The sequence below is a fragment of the Oryza sativa genome, chromosome 5 (genome assembly GCF_034140825.1).
Source record: "Oryza sativa Japonica Group chromosome 5, ASM3414082v1".
Lineage (NCBI taxonomy): Eukaryota > Viridiplantae > Streptophyta > Magnoliopsida > Poales > Poaceae > Oryza > Oryza sativa.
The window spans coordinates 11,702,135-11,724,055 of record NC_089039.1 but is presented as its reverse complement, the minus strand read 5'-3'; the positions used below and the strand labels follow the sequence as shown (position 1 = coordinate 11,724,055).

Here is a 21,921-nt window from a genome sequence, read left to right as displayed (position 1 = left end):
CTAGAGATCCAATCTCTTGAAAAAATTCCTTTGAATCTATCTCTCTCATCTGATTCCTGCGTTTTTCTTACGGCCCAATCAAGTAATCATTCTCGTATTTTTTCTATGTTTTATAATCCTCTGTTTTACACTTAACATTTCTATCAGAATCTTATGTTTTCCTATTCCTCTATTTTTTATTTCTACGATTCAAAGGGTCCCTTAACCATTTGTCACTCTCAGATTTTTGACGTTTAACCATTCGTCACTTATGTGTGTATAAAACGTGAGCCCTCATAAATCTGACACTGACACGTAGGTTTAGGTGGCAAATGATTAATTGCAGCATCTAAAGAGTGACAAATAGTTATTCCTCCTTCACCAACGTCAGTAGTTTGCAATTTTATTTACAGATGGAATTTAAAATTGCTCTCAAAAGCAAAACTGGTAGTAAGACTATGTACAGATCTCTGGGAACAGAGTAAAGGTTGACTGAGCAACAAGAGTAACAGCACTCCTGACTGGTAAAGTACATTGGATGATAAGAATATTGGCCCAGATTCTGCACAGGACTACAGGAGTACATGTAACGTGTATGATCAAGGCAAACAAAACGCGACAGAGAGAAAATAAAAATAAACAAACAATTTAACCAAAAAGAAACATTAATGATGAAAAAGAAATGGTATGGCAAAAAGAACACACAAAACGATTATGGTGTCTCCACTAGGCGGACGGAGCGTGGAAGCAAAAATTCAGCAAATATGGGAAAATGTGAAGAAGGATAAACACCATCAATATTGTCATTTATGACTTCACAGAGTGCAGGAACCAGTGGACGCCCTCTAAACAGTATCCAGTCAATATGCAAGTCCTGAGTCTGTCGATCCCAGCAGAGACAAAGTGCTCTAAATATTAATTTCAGAAACTCTAGGGCACCTTGTTTCTCCCCTGCAAAGCAAGAACATCCCGCATAAGATTGCTAAAGGAAATACCACTAATAGAAACTTAAGGCCATGGATATAATTAATCTGACATCATAACTGTTATAATTAAAGTGGTTGTCGATTATTCATTGACCAAGAAAAAACATGGTATCACAGATAAAAACACAACACATAGAGCAGTGAGAAATATTCTTTCCGCAAAGAGCAAATCTGCTGAAGTGTACAAGATAATCATACAGCATATGAACTTAAGCTACACATTTATTCATTTATCTGATTTCTAAATTGAGATAAAGAAATGCAGCTTTCTCATGCATTAGTCAGTAAAATTTGGAGATGTAACTTCAAATCTTCAGCCGTAGCTATTTAGTACTTAATATCTTATATGTCCCCATGATTGTGAATACAGAGAGTATGCGCAGGAAGTACCTGCCGACCTGGCTATGATGCTGCTCGCCAGGTGCACATGAAGGGGATGAGAATAAAAGAGAATGGAAGAACAGAATTTACCCCTCCTTGCTTTGAATAATAATTTAGTCCTCCTATGTAGGTCAGTTCTAAGTTCGCACAACCAACCGACCAACTAATGAATAATAACAAACTCCCAATACAGTGTATATAATTTGAGGACTGCTAATAAATATATGAGAGAATGGGACTTGCATGAAAAATTCATGGATCGTTTCTAACAGTAGTACAATACCCTATTTATTTTCGCTCCCTTGGTGCATTTTTGTTATCATCAACACAAGATATCCTCTTTCATCCTTCCAAAGCAACTATGACCTGAGTAATGTCCTACCATAACTTTTATCAATTTCATTACCTCATTAATCCTTGTGCAAAGTCAAAACACACTAATATTAATGAATGGAAAGGGCTATTAAACTTTCTGACAAAGTAATAAATAACTAAAGTGTAATGCCATGGGCATTGATCCAAGGACCAAGGTCAATAACCAAAGAGGCACGCATGAATTAATTCACGCCCACTATTCATGTGCACTATAGTTCACGTGCACTGTTCAGACCAGCTGTTCCTGTGGATGAACAGTTCTGTCCGCAGCAAATTAGGTGCCTGTTTTTGAGAGACGATTAGATTGAGTCCGTTATCTATTTTCTTTATTTTAAAGATAAATTTCTTAAGAGTTAAGTCACCCCGTCTATTGTATCTCTATTCATTTGTTTAGAACAAGAGTGAACTCTTCCCAAGTATGTCGCCCCAACTGTCCTCTCATCCCAACCTGATGCCACCGGCTATACTTTCGGTGGTGTTTACCCCAAATGCATCTCTTCCAATAGCATATAACTTGAAGTCTTCAGGGCAGTTTATTTAGCGGCTGTGGAGCATTCCTCCTCTGCCACAGGCTGTATACGCCTATGTCAGCTTTGCTACTTGGTGTCCACACTACACATATAACACTATCACATCAAGTTTTTCCCTCACTTGGAGTGAATGCCCTTTTTGGTTTTGTAGCAAGAACATGGTAAACTGTAAGTCTGTGACAGCCATAAATTTCTCTCTTCGTAAAATATTACTAGGAAAACCAGTGACCTCAGTGAAGTAAAGGGGATACCTTTAAATCCATGATACGTATGTATGAGTGAAACATTTTTGCGGACACGAGCATTTGGCCAAGCATCTCTCATATCACCCACAACACCATGTTCTCTGTAATGAAACCAGTATGAGATAAGTCAATCAACATAAAGAAAGAGATTGCATCAGTAACACACTAGAATATAAAACACAAATACTCTCAAGAGTAATGTTATTAATAATAACGGGAACTTTTTCCGTGTGAAATATTAAGCAATCCAAACTGACTTTCTTAAAGCCCAAATAAAAACATTATCAGATTTTCATTTCAAAGCCAATTTACACTCTATACTCTCCCCTGGACAAGCAAACATGGGGTGAACCACATTTGCCACTCAACCGTCATACTTTGCAACCACATTTGCTTTAAGGTATATAAATGTTCCATTGGGTTTAATACTTGAGAAATTTCTGAAAGAAAATGTCATTTCAAAAAAGGAGGTGAATATTATATATGTAAATGGAAAAGTTTCATGGTTAAGGTGTACCATCAATATTTATCTTCTTCACGCATCTTCAAAATGATGGACTATTACCTCGTATGGCACATTTCTTAATATTTTCAAAAGTAACCAAAAGTATTCCCAATACTTGTGAATATTTGGAAGACCAAACAATCAAAATTAAACTCGGATTTCAAATCTGAATTATGAAAATTATGAATTATGGATTTCAATGCTATAATATAAGACAATGCATGGAGGCTTCGTTTACAGAGAAAGGAAACTAAAGATCAGTAGTAAATCTAACATAGGACAACCATATCCATCAAGATTTATCACATGACAAGCTAATTTGTTAGTAATTTTCAAAAGGCAGATATGTTTATATTAGAGATTTTGATCCAGAAATTACAAATAAGTTGTGAGAACAGAGAAGGGGGAATCTCAAAATGGGAGATGGAATATTAGCCTTAGCTAATGCTGTAGAAATTCATAGGTGTGATGGATAAGCATAGTTATCTCGTATGGCAAGATAAATATTGTTTCTCAACATAGATGAAACAAGGAGGAAAACAGCACTGACAGTAATTTCATGTAAATTACCATGTTAGTTTCAAGAAAATTTTCACCTTCCAGCAATCTATACCTGGATCTACCGAGCAAAAACCGCCCAGTCATAGACTCCTTCTGTGTGTTGAATCCACCACAATAGATCACTGGTAAATTGGGTGGCAACGATGCTATATGTTGCCACGTTAGCAAAGCACTTCGTCTACGAGCTCGAGGGCTATCTTCATCAAGGTTTGTATTTACAATCTGGAAGCTGAACCCAGGTGGTTCTACTTGTTTGAGTTGAAATGTGTGTACATCATGTTAAGGCAACTACTTTACTTTATTCCAATAAAGACTTAAAGTATGATAGAATAAAATGCCGACAAAAGCATTGCACCAAAGGATATTGCCCATGTAGCAATGCAGGGTGCAGTTGCCCCCCATGAAACGCTTCCAGGCACTGAAGGAGATTCTGACAACCAAAAGGTACCACCTTCTGTAAGCTCCACCTTCATAAAAATAGCATAGATATTCAGCTCATAGAGGAAAAAAACACACTATATTTTAAGAACGTGTCAAAGTGGAAAGAGCTAAATGTTGCACCTTTTCTTTTTCATAGAATATTGTACAATATTCATCAGTGTTATCCTCTGAGCCTTTTCTTGAAATCCCAAATTGCTCATAACCTGTATAAGTTCAACATTCTACAATTAAGCTTCTCCATAGATACAGATCAACATATTGCACAGAATTATACAATGGGAAAATAGTTATCAATTTGTTATTTTAGTAGTGGAAGATTATCAAGTGGATATGAACAGTTACGTGCAAATTTGCAATCAGGAAAACATTTCAGTTTGAGTACCAAATCAACATTTAAAAGGGCCTTGCTTGCCCTTTCAAGAAAAATAGTTATGAAGAAAAGAACAATAGTAGTTACAAACTGCTGAGCACAGATCTGGATTAAACAAAAAACTAGTTAGTTCAATTTTACTGGGTTGCAGGGGTGGAGACAATGTCGGGCTGGCAGTGCCTTGGTTCCAACCATGGATCGTGCAATGTACATAATTAGTATGATGATCAAATAATTAAATTAGTTTACTTATTATGCTGCTGACTTCCCTTGATTTTTTTTTGTTGAATACACAAAAAAGTTGCGTATCATTTCATTAAGAGAAAAAAGGGGTACTGGGAGGGGAGCCCCTCTCCTCACCAAGACCCCCCAGGCTTAGGCCTTTACAAACTTAAGAACCAGAAACCGACCTCATCCCGGTGGAGCTAGCGACCTATCTAAGAACACCTTGAGCCTATTAGCTCCCGCCATGGACCAAAGGATACACTCATTAGCCACTGCTTGAAGAACAGTGGTCACACAAGAATTGACAGCGTTAAAAACACAGTCATTTCTATGTTTCCAAATCTCCCACACTGCTAAAATTATGAGTTCAGCCCCTTCTTAGTGTCTTTGTCCTTGCCTCTTATCGCCCTTGACCACCAGTGCATGAAACTGGTTGAAGCTTGTTGTGGAGCTATACCCCCCAACCCCAGCCTTTGCAAGATTAATAACCAAATCTGCCGGGAGACGACAAATCCAACCAACAAGTGATGGATAGTCTCATCCGCTTGGTCACAAAGCGAACAAGCCGCAGGGTGTGGCAGTCCTCTCATTGCCAAGCAGTCCACTGTCCAGCACCGGTTATTGCTCACTAGCCAAAGGAAAAAGTTGCAGTTCAAAGGCGCCAGTTCTTCCACACTCCTTTCCAAGGAGCATATCTTCCCTTGATAAACTTCTATGTTCACAACTTACAAAAAGCATGTGTTATTAAGAGCTCAAAACTAATGCAATAATCAGTAATCGTTTTACTGTCGTAAGAACAATATAGTATGGTTATGTTTTACTATAAAATATTATCAATTAACAGGAGCTGTTTGCATTATTTCTTTCAAGCTGTCCTGTTTTTCCTTCGTGCAATCATATGACATAAACAAAGATGCTAAATGACAAAAAAAACAGCACCATGCCGCTATGCCAAGCAATTAAAATAAATGGTTGATTAATAAAGATACAATATACTACTAGTTCTTACAAGAAAGTGGCCGAAACCTTGTTAGAACAAAAACGTAAATTTATATGGTTAACCCATAGTCATAAGAATAAGGCTAATCTCTACTATTATAAAAACTAAAGATGTTTCCATCGGAATTTTGGTGCGTCGCCCGTGTTTGAGTTGGTTATACGTCGCCCGTATCCAATTCGACATGAGTTTAAAATAACTGTTATACACCATATCGCCAACCTGTCCTGCGCACCTCCACTAGAAGCCATGCGCACCCCTCCTGATCAGTGTCTTTTTTTCTCTCTTTTTTCTTTTTCTCCTTTTCTTTTCTCCCAATCATCCTGATCCTCTCCCTCTCCTTCCAATCTCCTATTTTTCTCCTCCTTTTCTCTTTCGGTATTTTTAAAAATCTGCTGCCACAATTCATAACTGATTTCAGTCAGATCTAGGACCAGCCATCTCAGGGCTTGCATCCGTACATACGTATTATCACCATCACAGACATCTGTATCCCTTCGCTTCTTACTCTTTTCCCTTTTTTCTCTTTGCTTCTTAGTCAACGTTATTTTGATATATAATCAACGTCGGTAATTAATAATTCGTAGTCGAACACCTCATATACAGTGAATATTAGCATAATTACAATGTATTTTTTAAAAATAATAAAGTAATTGCAATGTAGTTACAGTGTATGTAATTTACATTTGTAAAATTTGTGGCACCACAAATATAGGTAGTCCCTTCTCTTTTTTCCTCCTTTCTTCTCTTCCAAATTTCTCTCATAAATATTTTCCTTTTGAAATTATCATCGTTTAATCTCTACTATTATAAAAATTGAAGATGTTTCTGCCAGAATTTTGGTACGTCATCCGTGTTTGAGTTGGTTGTATCGCCCGTATCCAATATCCCGCCACCCCATCCCACGCGCCTCCACTCGAAGCCCCCCTCATGGTTGTTGTCTGTTTCTCTCTATTTTTTTTCTTTTTCTCCTTATGGAATAGCCACCAAATCGATTTATGAAGCTATGGAAAGGTGTAGGAATTCTTCGTGTGATGATGCATGAAGCGAGCGCAACCGGGTTTAATGCTATATATGATTTCTCAATTTGTTTTGCTATTGTTTTTTTTTTTGTTTTGGTTTGTCATTTAAATTGGCAAAGTTCTTATCAATCGTGAAAATTGCGTTTTCACCTGTTGCAACGCACAGGCATTTTTGCTAGTTTATATAAAATAAGAAAATAAAACTGCCTTCTATATGGTAAGATCGTCTTCTTAACATCCCCAATGTCCAATTCCTGGCTTGCCTTGATAAATTGTTAGTTATGGTTAGAAATGAAGCCTAACAGACTTGCTATGGACCATCAATCAACCTTTGTATTTAAACAAGTAAATATATCTCATCAAAGACAAGTAATGTTAGTCCTATCAATCATATCGATTCTATCTACTAAGGCAACATTTATCAGTTGAGATCAATTGATCTTTGTAGCCACCTGCTACATCGATCGATATTTTCATAGCCATGGCCTGAAACATATATAGTTATATTGTTTGTCCACTGTGATCACTCCAAACGATAGATCTTCACATGGTTACAGTTTCACGTATATCAGTAAAATGCAACGCTGTTCTCTAGTCTTAAATATGTTAGACATGATAGCAGCTGCCAGCAAAAACAAACAATTCAGCTGTGAAAGTACAAGACAACCATGGGTTCATTGTAGGCGTGCCCATCAGCTTTTTTTTTTTTTAGAACTTGCTCATCAGCATTCAGCAATTTGTTAGAATATCTTCTCTTCATAAACAGGTTACAGTTGAAAAGGGGGGGGGGGGGGGGGGGGGCAGATTTATTTGGATGTGAAGGTGAAATCAAAGTAACTATTTTTCTCTTAGAGATTCACAAAACTTTTCAAAAGGGTAGTAATGAAGCAAGACCCACGCAAAAACTATGAAAACAATTCATGATGTAGTCTATGGAATAGTGTACCACCAAATAAATCTTAGCTTGAAGCTCAAAATATGTTGCAAAAGGAAAGAATTGATATGCTTGCTTCAAAAGTAGGGTTTGCCTTGTTTTTTTCCTTTGGTCTTTTTGTTTTGAATTAGCATTGTCAAACTTCTCTCATTTTTGTTAACTTCAATTTTATGCATAGGAAGAGTAAACAAAGAACTACATCAAGATTTTTCAAGAATTTTTACCTACTTTCTGTTCATCTGGTTTAAGAGAAAAAAAATATCCTTTTGCGGAAAGAAAAGGCATATATTCAAATGAAATGGATACAGAACCATATTACCACTATAGAATTTTATTCACTCCATCTCACATAACTAAATCAGATAAAGACCAAATTTGTGAGCCCCCTGAATTGTCTCGTTCATTGTTTAGCATCGAAGTTAAGGAAAGACATGAAAAATGCAGTAGACCCAGAACAACACCTAGACACCTGCTAGGCGCACATGGTGTCAATTCTCTCTTGTGCTGTACAAGTATGATTAGGTACAAGGAGTACAAGAGATCAGATTAAAGTTCCTCAGAAGTGTGCCTAAAGTCAATGAGCCCCGTGAGTGAATACATCAAGTTAAAGTGTATTGGGTTTGCACAGGCCTTTGAGTGCCTACTATTGCTAGCAAATGATCTTCACATAAGTCTGAGACTGAGTCCTTCTATATATATTATAGTTCCTCTAGGGCCATGGCAGAATTGCAGAGAAACTTCAGATCCATATAACAAATAATTTCTTCCTTAGCTAGAGTCAGAAAGGTTCCTGTAGAGTGGTAGAATAGATAACTATGTGTGCAAACAAGTAGGCAGACACCCAATGCAACAGGGACGGTGACCACAGGCTCTAGTGGCAGCAGCAAAGGCTCAACAGTTGCCAGGATGGCCACCTTAGGCACCGACAGCACGCCCCGGTCTAGTCGCCACCTAGATGCACCTAGTCTCTAATCAGTGGGTAACCGTCTTACTAGCGACTGGCATCTAGGTGAACACTGGCTAATTGTACAAGGAAATAAGAAATAGCCCATGTTTTATATGCACCAAGACAAGTGTGTCAATCTGTTTTGGTACTAGGTACTTATTCTAATTGTGCAAGCTTGTGGGACTGATCACCGTAATCTTCTACTATATGTTTTAAGTACTAAGATCCTTCTTCTATGGAAGGTCCGTAGGACTTACCACTGTAGTTTTGTAGGCTTGTCTCAGTTCTGTACGGTTTCCTCAAACAAAACAAAGATGCTATTATAAATGTTGTGTGAAACAGTGAAAGTACCTGCGTCTGAAAAAATAGCATAATTTCTGCTTTCCATAAATGGTAGTTTGGGACACCAAACCTCAGGTTTTTAAGCAAGAATCTAAGAAGAATTGATACTTGATACTACCTAGCAGGCCAATAAAATCATCATGTTCACCAAGGCACCAATTCAATTAGTTAAACGTGACACTAGGGACAGTTTACGATCAACATCCCTAAATGGGCATGTGAAACAATTGAGCATATTTATCATAGGACAATAGCTAATTTAGAATGCAACAAAAGAGTAAAATAGCATGGAGGGATCATTACCAGGCAGGCACTGCTGTAGGTAGTCCAGCTGCCACCTCAATCCTGCATGTCAAACAACTTTGCTTAAATCCTAGAACGAACTGATAAGAAATTGAAATAACTAAAAAGGGAGAGAAATGCGATGAACACGAATAGTTGATCAATGTGCGTGCATGACAGTGAAACTCTTAATCCAGAGTTAAGATCAAAATTAAGTAGCCAAGAGTAATTCGGATAAATGAACCAGGCACTTCCTAGCTCCTAGTGACAGTAGTATTGGTGGTCAGTGCATCTCTTGTCAAGAAACCCTTTCTCTCGCAGAGGCATAAAGTCAAGTTCCAGTCCAGTACGTGGTGGATCAAACCCTACTTACATCTAACAACAATGCGCACCAAAGACCACATCTTACTGGACGATCCACCCCAAATCAATTTTCCGAACAAAGCAAAAGCCCAAGCTCCAAGAGTATCGCATCCCCCCCTCCCTCCCTCCTCACCTTGCTGGGTGCAGAGGATGGTGGGGGAGTAGCTGGTGATGACGCTGACGCAGATGTCGCGGCGCCTCTCCCAGCTGTTGGGGCTCTCGCTCGGTTGCTCCCCCTCGTGTAGGTTGAGCGTCATCACCGTAATTGACAGGCTAGTCATCCCCTCCCTATCCTCGCTCCCTCGCCTCCACAGCCAGCTCTACCACCACCAACTACAGCGCCTTTCTCTGCGGCAAGGGTTGTGGTATTGGGGACTCCGAGGGAGGAAGAAGGCGGGCGGCGGTAGCTGGTGCCCGCGGTTGAGCGGTTCCTGTAGGCGGCCGGCGAAGGAGACCACCGGCGATCTGGCGGAATTTGGTCACGATTGGGAGGAAACTAGGAAAGGGAGGGGAAGTCCCAGTGGGCGTCACCACTGACCAGAGTAGATTTGGTTTGGACTTTGGTTTGGACCCACAGCGCGCTCTCTCTCTCTCTCTCTCTCTCTCTCCGTTGCTTTTTCTTTCCCATTTTCTTGCCTATCTTTGTGATAGCGCCTTTCCTTTATTAAAACAAAATAAATTTCACTACGGTTATCATGATTAAGTTCCACAGGTGTTTCTTTCTTTTGGTCAAGTGAGCTACTTAGACTGTGTTCGGCCGCCCCTTTTCCCAACTCCTCTCTCGTTTTTCACGCGCATGTTTTTTAAATTGCTAAACGGTGTGTTTTTTAAAAAAAGTTTCTAAAGGAAAGTTACTTAAAAAATTCAAATTAATCTATTTTTTTAAAAAATAGCTAATACTTAATTAATCACGTGCTAATAAACCGCTCCGTTTTCCGTGCTCACTGTTCTGGATGGGAACGAGCAATGGCGAACACAGCCTTAGTTGCACACAAAACTAGGTTAATTGTTATGGCGATACTAATTTATGTTTTAATATTGAAAGTTGAAAATGGGTTTATTTGATTTTTTGAGTAAATTTCACTTCAGGCCATCACATTTTATTACTTGTGTTTTATTTTGGACCACCATTTAACCAATGTTTTTATTTTGGATCGGTCTTATCTTTGTTTCACTATAAACCGCCTCGATTCTCTTTTCGTATATGATTTTGACTATGCTCGGCAATAAACTCTTGACTATGCTTGGCAATAAACTCTTATAGCTATATGTAAAATCATTTCTTTGACCTATAACAACTTGATAAGTTAGATATAGATGGATAAAAGAGTTGAGGGTGGTACAAAGAGTAACAAAGGTAACAATATCCCGTTCAAAGTAAAAACATTGTTTAAAAAATGGTTCAAAGTGAAACGCCGGTGGTAATAAACTCTTATATAGATTATTTTAAAAAAATTAGTTTGAAAAGCATGCATGCAATAATCCATGGAAGTAGTCATATCAAATCTTAGAAAGAACGAGGCTAAATGTCATATAGCCCGGAGTATCATAGCTCGATAGTTTTACTAGTATTTACCAATTATTGTTAATTTGTTCCATCGTATTTGTATGTTCCAAAATTACATCTCAAAATTTATTTGCAAGTAATCACATGAGACAAAACTGGATAATAAAATATGCCTAACTTATTTTGAGATTAACCTAGTTTTGTGATTACTTGCAAGTAATCGCATGACACAAAACTAAAACTGTTCCTAGGTTAATTTATTTTTATATTTAATGTGCCATATGTTCAAAGATTTGATGTGACGTTTTTGGAACTAAACCGGGCCTTGGACCACAGTACCCAGGTTTCACTGAAACGTACTCTTTAAAAGAAAAACTAAAAGGTCATCGTTTCCACGCTCTAGATATCTGAAATATTGTTTCAGCCATTAGTTGCTAGTTCAGCCTTCCACCAAACTAACAAAATTATAGTGGGGTAATTATAGAACACGGCTAGAATTAGACTTCTAATATTGCGCCGTGATAACTTAAAACAAACCGACCATTGATGAAAAAAGAAAATTCATTTCTTCTCCTAAGTGTTAATCATTTTTTTTATTTTCTCTTATAGATCATGTCCTAAAATGTTCATATAAGTTATGGTGTGGGTCTATGTAAATTTAGATTGATAAATTGAAATTACCAGTTTAAGTACTATCGTGTGAGTGGCTTCGCTCTTATTTCTAGCAGTGACAATTAATTTCCCCGTGGGGGCCAGGGACCCGGCTTGTACCCACCCTTACTGATGCAGATCTACCTATCAAAAGTTCATTGTTCTTTACTTGCAGATCAAAACATAAGGTGAACTCGTTTCTCTCTAAGTCTATGCGTGAAATATATGAGAATTTGATGCTATATTTTGCACCTGATTACTTTCAGACATGAGAGATTTGGACCATTGGCTGGCATAAACAACATGGGGGTCCAGCCGGAGGTGACGGGTGTAGTGGCGCACATGTGGAAGATCGGATGCTATTCTGTTCGTAAAGTTCATGGCGAATTCTGCATTGATGAGAAGGCTTTCAACATGAATGGCTTATATATTAGGAAAGGTTATCAAGTCTACTTTCCATCGAATCAAACGACATGTCATTCCGAGCTTTCTATCAACGACAATTGCAAGTTGAAGACATCTTGTGTGGGCAGACCGAGTGTCGCGCAAGTAACAACAATGGTGATGAGCGTCGGCTTTGCACGGCACGGTTGGATGGAGTTATACTATCCTATGGCCCATCTTGGGTTGGGAAGGAGTCCATCTATTATTTCTCCACGGATTGAAGCCTTCCAAAAACATGAGTTTCAAGATAAGAAAGAAAAGATTCAGTTCGGACTCGGTTTGGGCCAGCCTGGACATACATGGACTTAAACGCTTGTTTCTCTCTTGTCCGGAGTCCGTTTTGGACGTGTGAGCACTCGTTGGAAAGATAACTTCATGGCCCACGTGGTGGATAGGGCCCAGGACACAAATTCTTTCTGGTTTCACCGCAAGAGCTGAAACAAATTGACGGTGCTGCAGAGAAGTTTCCATATTGTGTTGTATTTGATTCTTAGTTAGTTTATAACCCATGTAATGACTATATATACCTTTGTGCACGATCCATGAGGGGGACCACATTTATTCTAATGAAAATTGCAGCAAATTTGCTCTTGTTCTTCTCCTAGGTTTTGTGCCGCCGCCGCCAAACTAGAGAGAGGGACTGGGAGTTCTGCCATAGATTGTTCTTACTTTTCCTTGCAGGGAATTGAGAGGGCAATAGATCTACTTTTGCGTGGTCAAGTGGATCAACCTATCAAAGCGTGTGGTTTTGCGAATTCGTGGTGAAAGGTGCGTTGCACGGGCAGCGAGTTGTTCATCCAGTTCGTGAGGTTTTACGGTGTACCCGGATCCTACGTTGAGAAGGTCGGGCTTCCCCCCACCCCCCCCCCCCCCCGTATCACTTAAGTGGCCGGGGACGGGTTGAAATTCTCACCCGCTGGTGAGCAGGGACGGGGATTCAAAACTACCCGCGGTGACCCGGCAGGGCCCCGAAGTATGATCTACTGCTGCAAAAGTAGCACATTTCAAAAATATAGGCCCAACTAGCCCACATATAAAACCTAACCCTAATCTCTCCACTCTCTCCTCACCCAACCTACTCCCCCCACCCCAGCCGCCACTATTAGAATTCACCAAGGTCCATATAGCCAAATACCCTAGGGAAAATCCAAAATACTCTAGGGAACCCATTGAATTCTAGTAGTGTGCCGCCCCCATCCCTCCCATCTCCCATGCCATCAGCCGCCTCATCTCCGTGCACGCTCTCCATCCGCCGCCTTGCCCCTACACCGCCGCACCCCCCCTCCTCGTCTGCCACCCCATCCATGCACCCTCTCTCTGCCCGCCTCATCTCCTCGCCGGTCGTTGTCGAGCCACTCGCCATCCACCTTCTCGTCCGCGCGCTCCTCCTCGTCAGTCGTCGCTGAGCCACTCGCCGTCCGCCGCCTCATCTGCGCGCCCCTCCTCGACGGTCATCGCCGCCCCCCTCGCCGTCCACCGCCTCGTCCGCCCCCCTCACCATCCGCCTCGTCCTCGCGCCCCTCGTCGCCTCATCGGTCGTCACCGAGCCACTCGTCGCTGCTTGAGTAGCAAGGGGTTGTTTATCAAAGATATCTAACCATATCATGCATTTTGTGGCTAAGTTGTCAAAGTTGTGGAGTTGTGGCCAAGAAAATTGAAACCACTCTTTAACCTCCTTGCGACTGACTATAGTCTATGAATTGTTAGGCCAAGATGAATACAAGTTTGGCATAACTAACTTGTGGGTAAGAACCAAACATTACAAACATATATACGAAACGTGTGGTTAAATACGGTATACTTTGGTAGTAATCAAACAGCCCTTAAACTTAGTACATCAACTCTATCTGAAAAATATTGGACAATGACACCATGCCCATATATGTTGGTCTTCAGAGTCAAGAAATCCTGTAAATCAAATTTTTGAAAACAAAAATTTGGAGGTAGTTCTTGTTCTTCGAAGCGAAAACCCTTCTTTGATTGCAATTTCCTCAGAGGGGGTTTAGTCATGTAGTATCAACATTCTCATTCAACATATGTAATTCCAATACTACCGTGTTCTTTGCTCGAGCAATAATTAATATTTTTGATGTTGTTGGACTTTGGTCACAATCTGAATTTTGTTGAACCTTTTCTTGAAAGAAATAGACAATTCCATTAATTAGGTAGCCCAGTTGAATCGCTAGCTACCAAATTACAAACAACACATGGAAATTCTTCAAGCCAAACAAAATGGCTTCGTAGACCCAGAGAAGCGTCAATTTTAGCAAGCTCATGCACAGCACGATTACATTCTATAGGACAATACATTCTATAGGACAATACATTCTCTAGGATAATAAATAACTTGATGGACATCAAAATTTGCTGTAAGCATAAATTTGGCTTTTCAAGTGATAGCAGCGTTAGACTCATGTCCTGCGTTATATCCAACAGAGCCACTTTCAGTTCTTGAGCATCAGTTTCAAATATAATGTGGTCCATTCCCATATCGTTAGCTATTTTCAGAGTTTGATGCATGCTAAAGCTTTTGCTTGGTTAACATTTTGCAAATTCTGTAATTTCCAGCAGCCATCATGAGGGGACATCCATCTGTATCTCTGGCCACTACACCCCAACCGTCTTCTTATATACTCTCTGTTCTAAAAAAAACTCAGCCACCCCTCATAGAACAACAAATCTGGACAGCCACATCCCCTTCTAGGTTAATTTTTTTTTTGGCCGGAGGGAGTATGTTGCAATATTTATGTACGTGGTCGCAAGCCTGGGTACCCCGCAAGCTTCAGCTGGCTGGGTCGAAACAGGTAGCACAATCCGTATTCTAGGCCGACAAAAACGCGACAGCGGTTGCAATGACCCCATGACCCATTTTCATGCAAAGAGGGAATCAAAATATTAAATCCTTGAAGAGTTTCATACTTCATAGCAGGTATCTACTAACAGTTTTAAAGGAGTATCTTAAAAACCTACCCAAGTTTTTTGAGGGAAAAAAATCAGATATAACTAGAATATAATTGTGCAATTACATTGTAGATATACTGTGAAATTTTCTTTATAGTATTTTTCCCCCTTCATGCACAAATCTCAAGGTGATCCTATGGTCACAAATCTAAAAGTTTTGGGAGCAAAAAACTTACGAAAGAGTTTTCTAGCAATTCCGTTTAAATAACACGAAGAACATTGAGATTTCAACTTTCACGAATTCAGTTAGGGTCGGCCTGATCACAGACACACTAAATACATGTCTTTGACTGCAATCCAGCACAAACAAAGTGATAAAGTAACTATAATATTTGGCAGAGCTCATGTAAAATACCATCTACCAATGGATTCCACTAACTGGCCAGTAACGTAATATCACGCCATTACTGTTTCAAGTTTCAGCCTCAGTTGATGTTTTGGCAAAGAAAACAAGAAAGTGAGGTGTAATTCAAAGGCGATGATCTTCAAAGGAGCAATAAAGCTCTCCCACGACCAGCTAACCAACTGATCACAAAATATGCACACTTGGCAACAGAATCTGCTTGTACCATTGACCAGCTCGTTTCAAAAGTCAAACTGCATCTGCAAAATGATTTTACTTCCTTCCATTGCCCGTAAAGAGCTTCTGGCCCCCTCCATTTTTCCAAACACCTCGCATAGGCAACCCTACCTGTGGGCCTTGCGATTCCCTTTCTGGTCGTTCAGGGCTCATGGTAGGACGACTCAAATCAAGTGTAGCTAAGGAGTTATCACCTAATCGGGCTCTGAGAAACTTTGATGTCTTCTTTGATTGTTTGTTGATGTTGCTGTTGCTGCTACCTCCTCCCTTGCCTACATCATCTTTGGCACAAGAAGCCATTGAAATGGCACCATGATCACCATCTAGACATGGTGTACTAGATGATGAACCTCCAGTTATTAGTTGGGCCTTTCCCTTGGAAGATCGATACCCATCCCTTGACAGCACCTCAGCCTCTCCTTCCTGAGTCTTGTTTAACTGAAGCTTCCTTACAGTGTCCAGGAAGCTATCTGCTAGTGAATCCTTCATATCCTTAGCAGGAGCAGCACTAGTTTCTGTAACATCATGAGATTTTCCCTTGCCCTTTTTCTTGCGGCCACCCTCCTTTGAGGTAATGGTTAAACCATCACTGTTCTCTTGGAGGCTTCTGAAGCGTATATTGGTGTGATAGGCATCAGCAAGTTCTTTCTGCTTCTGAGGATCAGGTAACAGCCTAGCCATTTCAGGCACAAGGTGTGACAGACCAAATTGCTCAACATATGAAAGATATTCTGAAGTACCAATGATGCCTTGACGGTATTCACCAGCGATTTCTTTAAATGCAGAGTACCTATCTTCATCCATGCCTAAAGCACTGCGCATTCTTTCAACCAGGGTCTTATTGGCAGCACGAACATCATCAGCAGCAGGCAATGTTTGGCTGCTTTGTGGTGGCTGTTGTTTTTTATTGCCACCGTTAGATGTACTTAGTGCCTGAACAGAGGACCCACCAGACATAAGATTAGGAGTAGAAACAGAGTGCTTCATCCTGTTTGAAGCTCCACCTCCAGGATTCCATGCCGAGTCGGCAGATGACATAATCCCATTTTCTCTTACAATTCGAAGCTGGGAAGAACTAGAATGAAGCAGCCCCTGATCAGGTGTAGGCCACATCTGTGGGGAACTAGAAACAGGAGGGACTGATTCAGGATTTTCAGATGGGCGAGGCCGGGCAGAATGAAGTACTTTCACACTGCCCTTGCTACGCTGCTGAAGCCTTGATGCAAGTGTGTTCTTCGCTAGACTTTGTAGCCCCTGTTGAGTTGAAGTAGAACCCCTGTTGCTACTTGACCCAGGTAGTGGAGGGAATAATAACTCATCCCCAAGCTTGGCAGCAAGGGAACTCTGACTAAGAGCATGAGCATATCTGGTTTGCTGCTCTGAGAGGGAAGGGAATGAGGTTTCATCAGGAGCAGAGTCCATCCTTGCATCAGGAATATCCTGGTCTTGAAGAGGAGGAAAGGACAAGTGTTCAAACACACGTCCATTGCCTGAGCTTTGGCCAGATTCTCCTCGCCCAGAACTAGAACTGACACTCACAGACCCTGTAACATTATCAACTCGACTTGGAAAACCGTTGCCTATAATTGCACTGCCATTTTGCATAGAGGGGGTATCCCGGTCAGATCCATCACGGTGAGAATTCCGTCCCCTACCTCTACCACGCCTTTCATCTTGCTCGTTTCTTCGATATATAAAGCTGGTTGGTATCTGACAAAGCCAAACAGAAAAATTAGCTCAAAGAAAATTCCAGTATTAGTACAAACAAGACAGGTGAGCAGGATAAAAGGGAAACCTTAGGCACAAGAATGAGAAATTCTAAGACTAATACATACCTGAAGTGCGGCATTCCTCTGAGCACGAGACATCCGCCCACCATGCTCCATAGCATTATGTCTCTGGAGAAATAAACAAGCCAAGAAATATGAAAATAAGTAACCTAGCATCTAATGCAGTAACAGAGCAGCTAATACAACTAACTGAAATATACTTGCCTTGAGCTCTGCTTCGCTCTGGAAGACTACAAACTTCTTCGCCAAACATGCTTCATCTTCACAGAGGAAATGATCTTTACGGAAATGCAACTGAATTGAATTAATAAAACATACATTAGGATGCTACCAAAAGCTTGCAGAACAGAGTAAATGAAAAAAAAAACATCTTCGAACAAAGGCAACATATCCATTTGTGCCAACAAACCTCCAAGTCATCATAATTCCGGAAATAATCATACTGCCCAGGATGTTGCCTGCAACCAATGACCAATCGTAAGTTAGAATATCACATAGCGTGTTAGTACAATTTAGCTAAGGGTAATGAGGTACATGATGATACCTTTGACATATGTGACATGAATAGTGTTCTCGGGACATATGTGTGTAAAGCTCGTTATCTCCATAAAATGAACTTCTGCAGAACTCGCACATAGGATGTCCTGCAAAACCACTGCGCTCAACCTCAGAGCCATCCACCTCAGAGTCACCAGTTTTTACATGCTGATTTAACTGTGTCCTTGTATAAAGCTTCTGTTCACAAATGAACACCTGGCCAACAACACATCAACTAGTCAAACAAACTACCATCAAGTCTCAGTTAGTTAAAAGTGTAGTAAAATAGCCCCTATGTTATCAAGATAACAATATGCGTGTGGGCAAAATAGATAATTTATTATAGTTGGAGGGTGTTAACGTAAAGCTTTTCATTTCTACCTTCCCAGTGGGTTGAAAATGCACATTACAAAATCAATCTCAGCTTCAAACATACAGACATCAGCTTCAGTTACTTTCACTTCAAATAGCATGGTCTGTGTCCCCAATATTATATTACTACATTAATACTGTATCCAACATAACTGATATAAATTGGTTTTAATTAAATACTTCTAGGTTAGTAAACCAAATTATTCATACAGATAAAAAATGCTCAAGTGGAATGGTTTGCATTGGACCAGTATTCAAGAAATCAGTTCCGAGCACAACCTAGACACCACTGAGATCGGTCAGCACCCTGGTGGACTAGCCGAGTTGACAAAAGCTGGCCACCAGTCTATGAGGTCATGCATACAATTCCATAAGCACATTACATTTTAAAGCAATGAGAATATGCAGTAACTGTGACGATGGGGAACTGGCACTGGGCTATGTAGCATGTAGCCACAATTAAACATAGACTAACTACTCTAAATGTTACCATCCTCATGAGAAAGTATCTCTGCTTCAATTTCTTTAGTTTGCAAGAATTTCAATTCCATTTCCCCCCAAAAAAAGTCAACTCATCACACAAAGCAAAAGCAACACTTTATGGAAAGCAAAAGATCTTTCACCAAGTACTTATAGATTTCTCCGATCTTTTACATATTTACATATGGCATACATAGTAAAAGCAGTGATATCAACAATAGTCAAGATTACTTAATTACTACTACCATCATCCTAAATAAGTGCATTTAGCACATGGCAGACAAATCACTAGGAAGATAAATGACATATAAGCCCCCAATTAAATGAGTCATGGTTAGAAGTGGGAGGGTAGTTGGGGGTAAAATAGGTAGAAAATTGAATGGGAAGTGATGGATGGGATAAGCTTACTCTAGGGGTGCACTTATTTTGGTATAAAATTTGGGTGCTAGAAGTGCACTTATTTAGGGACAGAGGTAGTACCTACTAGGCTCACACAATGAGCAAAGCATGTCCACATAAGTAGCTAGATCATTCCCCATGACAGTCTCTTAAGACTTCATGCTGATTTTATTTTTAAAATGCAGGAAACAATCAAACCAACAGTGACTATTTAAGGAGAAAAGAGCACATTGTTGTCAAGAATGTCACCTTTCTCCCCTCCAAGCAAAGACTGCACATGTATAACCTATGTTGATGGAACAAATGTCCCTTCAGCTGTTCAATGCTCCTGAACTTGCTTTTGCGCCTTACTTGTGCTGCCTGGCCAGCCTGATCTTCAGCTTTGTCACACACACTACAAGAAAGCCGACACATTGCTCGTATCATCTTGTAGTGCTCAGCATCGTCAAAAAATGCCTGGCTATCCTCATGGTACCAGTACTCCCCCACCTTTCCCTCAGTTGCCACAGGGGGGAAAATATTGAAATCATTTATCACTTTTGTGTAATCGCCCATAGCCTGTTGAATGATCAAAGATGAATGAGCCATAATTAAAATTTTAAATTCATATGAAGACTGCACATGCAATCCTTTAGCTATACAATGACTTCAGTCTAATTTTATTATAAAAAAAAACAGAGAAAGTAACCAATGAGTTACACAATCAGCCATCGATTAAATAGCAAAGGAAATTCATAGTGAAAACATAAAACATTAAAGGAACACTTGCACATTTTTTTTCTGCTTGTCTTTGCACTAATAAAACACAACAGAAAAAATGCTGATAACTCAGATAGGGAAGCCTAACAAACTCACATTAATAAAGCTCGATAAAAAAATTTCTAGCTCAGTCATAAGCCTAAATATCATAATCGGTCACACTAAGTGTAAGAATAATAGTAGCTTGCAATGCCATGTATCAAAAAAGGAAGTACAGGAACCATGGCATCCCATTATTAACACCTGAACTCAAATTGCCGACCCCTAATCGCTTGACAAAACAAATTTCTGATTAAATAAATTTGTGCTGATTAAACTCATTGTCTTCTTCTCAGTAGCATTAGGTTTTTAGCTGAAATCCCAACTCCCTAGGAACCAATTCATACAATAAGCTAAGTTCACATAATTAGCCAACAACATTAGTTCGTGAAATCGAACAAATTTTCACCACCATAAAACCATACAATTTCACGAGCAAGAGCCCCATATTTCAAGCCCATCGAAACCCTAACCAGCCGACGACCCAAGATCCACCGACGCTCCCGACGGCACAGATCAAACAACCTGGCCGGGGCGGAGGAAACCCTAGCGACGATACGAACCTTGGTGACGAATACGGAGGAGCACTCGGTCTTGCAGATGCAGCAGTGCTTGTCGCCCATCACGAAGCGGAGGCGAACGACGCAGGTCGAGCAAACCTCGCGGTGGCCGCAGGCCCCGTAGGCCACCCACTCCAGCGCGTCCGCGCACACCGCGCAGCTGTCGTCCATCTCCGCGGGCGGGCGGGGGAGATCGGTAGCGGCGAAGGGACGGAGGGGGCGGAGCGGCGGTGGCGGCGGCGGAGGAGAAGAGGAAGGGTTAGGGCGGTGAGGGAGGCGAGAAGGTTCGAGACGACGAGACAGTTTTTCCTTTTTCTCTCTCTCTCCGCTTATCCCCCCACCCTTGTCGTCGCGTCCTTGTGTTGGCGGCCCGCACGGCGGAACGGTTCGTCTGCTCTTGGGTTTTTATCGTGCTTTTTACTCGGAGACTCGTTGCCTTCCTGGACCCTTCGAATGCCTTGAGTACCAAGGTTTATTATCATAGACATTTTCCTTTCTTTTTTCTTCTTCAGTGGCATAGGGCTTGTTTAGTTGGAAAAAAAATTTTCCCAAGGTGTCACACCGATATATGGAAATATATTTGAAGTATTAAACGTAGTCTAATAACAAAACAAATTACAGATTCCGCCAGAAAACTGCGAGATGAATTTATTAAGCCTAATTAATCCGTCATTAGCAAAGTATACTGTAGCACCACATTATCAAATCATAGTGCAATTAGACTTAAAAGGTTCGTCTCGCAATTTCCTGGCGTACTGTGTAATTAGTTTTTCTTCTACATTTAATACTCCATGCATATGTCCAAACATTCGACGTGACAACATAAAAAAAAACTAAACTAGCATCCAAGCGATCACACTGCCGAAATCGCTACTGTGCGGCTATCCCCCGCGCGTCGCAGTCGTCACATAGCGTGCGCGGAGAGAGGGGATGGTAGGAGCGCGCGGGGAGAGAGGCATGCAGCGGTTTTCCAGTTTTTTCTGGTTTTTTTGGTTTTTTTCTATACAAAGTTTATATACATGTTTTTTTTCGGTTTTTCTCATGGTTTTCCTTTTTTATTGTATACGTCTACAAACTTTGTGTGTACATATGTGTATAATATATTTTTTATATGTCAAAAGTGTATATGTAATATACGCGTAAACTTTATATACATGTATACAAAATTTATACGTATGTAGTCTATAGTATATGTATATACGTGTAGAGAGGAGAGAGGAGAGAGTAGAGGGGGTCAAAATGACCGCACGAGCGCAGCCTTGCACAGCTGGTCGCCCATCAGCCCCCCCCCCCCCCCCTCCCCACAACACACATACTGCTACCTAGATGCAGTGATATGTACGAATGCAAACGGCTTG

General features: G+C 40.5%; 2 protein-coding genes across 2 annotated transcripts; both read right to left on the bottom strand.

Annotated features, from left to right (window-relative positions):
- Window positions 1-467: 467 nt before the first annotated feature.
- On the bottom strand, window positions 468-10,019 carry LOC4338286 (uncharacterized). The gene is made up of 7 exons (XM_015781977.3): window positions 9,618-10,019; window positions 9,143-9,184; window positions 4,124-4,206; window positions 3,928-4,029; window positions 3,615-3,829; window positions 2,503-2,597; window positions 468-930 (listed from the first exon to the last, which is right to left on the bottom strand). The coding sequence occupies exons 1-7, from the start codon at window positions 9,763-9,765 to the stop codon at window positions 692-694; spliced, it is 924 nt and encodes a 307-aa protein (XP_015637463.1). The 5' UTR covers window positions 9,766-10,019; the 3' UTR covers window positions 468-691.
- Window positions 10,020-15,246: 5,227 nt separating this feature from the next.
- Window positions 15,247-20,937, bottom strand: LOC4338285 (E3 ubiquitin-protein ligase hel2). The gene is made up of 7 exons (XM_015784551.3): window positions 20,567-20,937; window positions 19,455-19,763; window positions 17,962-18,170; window positions 17,827-17,875; window positions 17,622-17,711; window positions 17,463-17,525; window positions 15,247-17,337 (listed from the first exon to the last, which is right to left on the bottom strand). The coding sequence occupies exons 1-7, from the start codon at window positions 20,732-20,734 to the stop codon at window positions 15,664-15,666; spliced, it is 2,562 nt and encodes an 853-aa protein (XP_015640037.1). The 5' UTR covers window positions 20,735-20,937; the 3' UTR covers window positions 15,247-15,663.
- Between the last annotated feature and the right edge of the window lie 984 nt (window positions 20,938-21,921).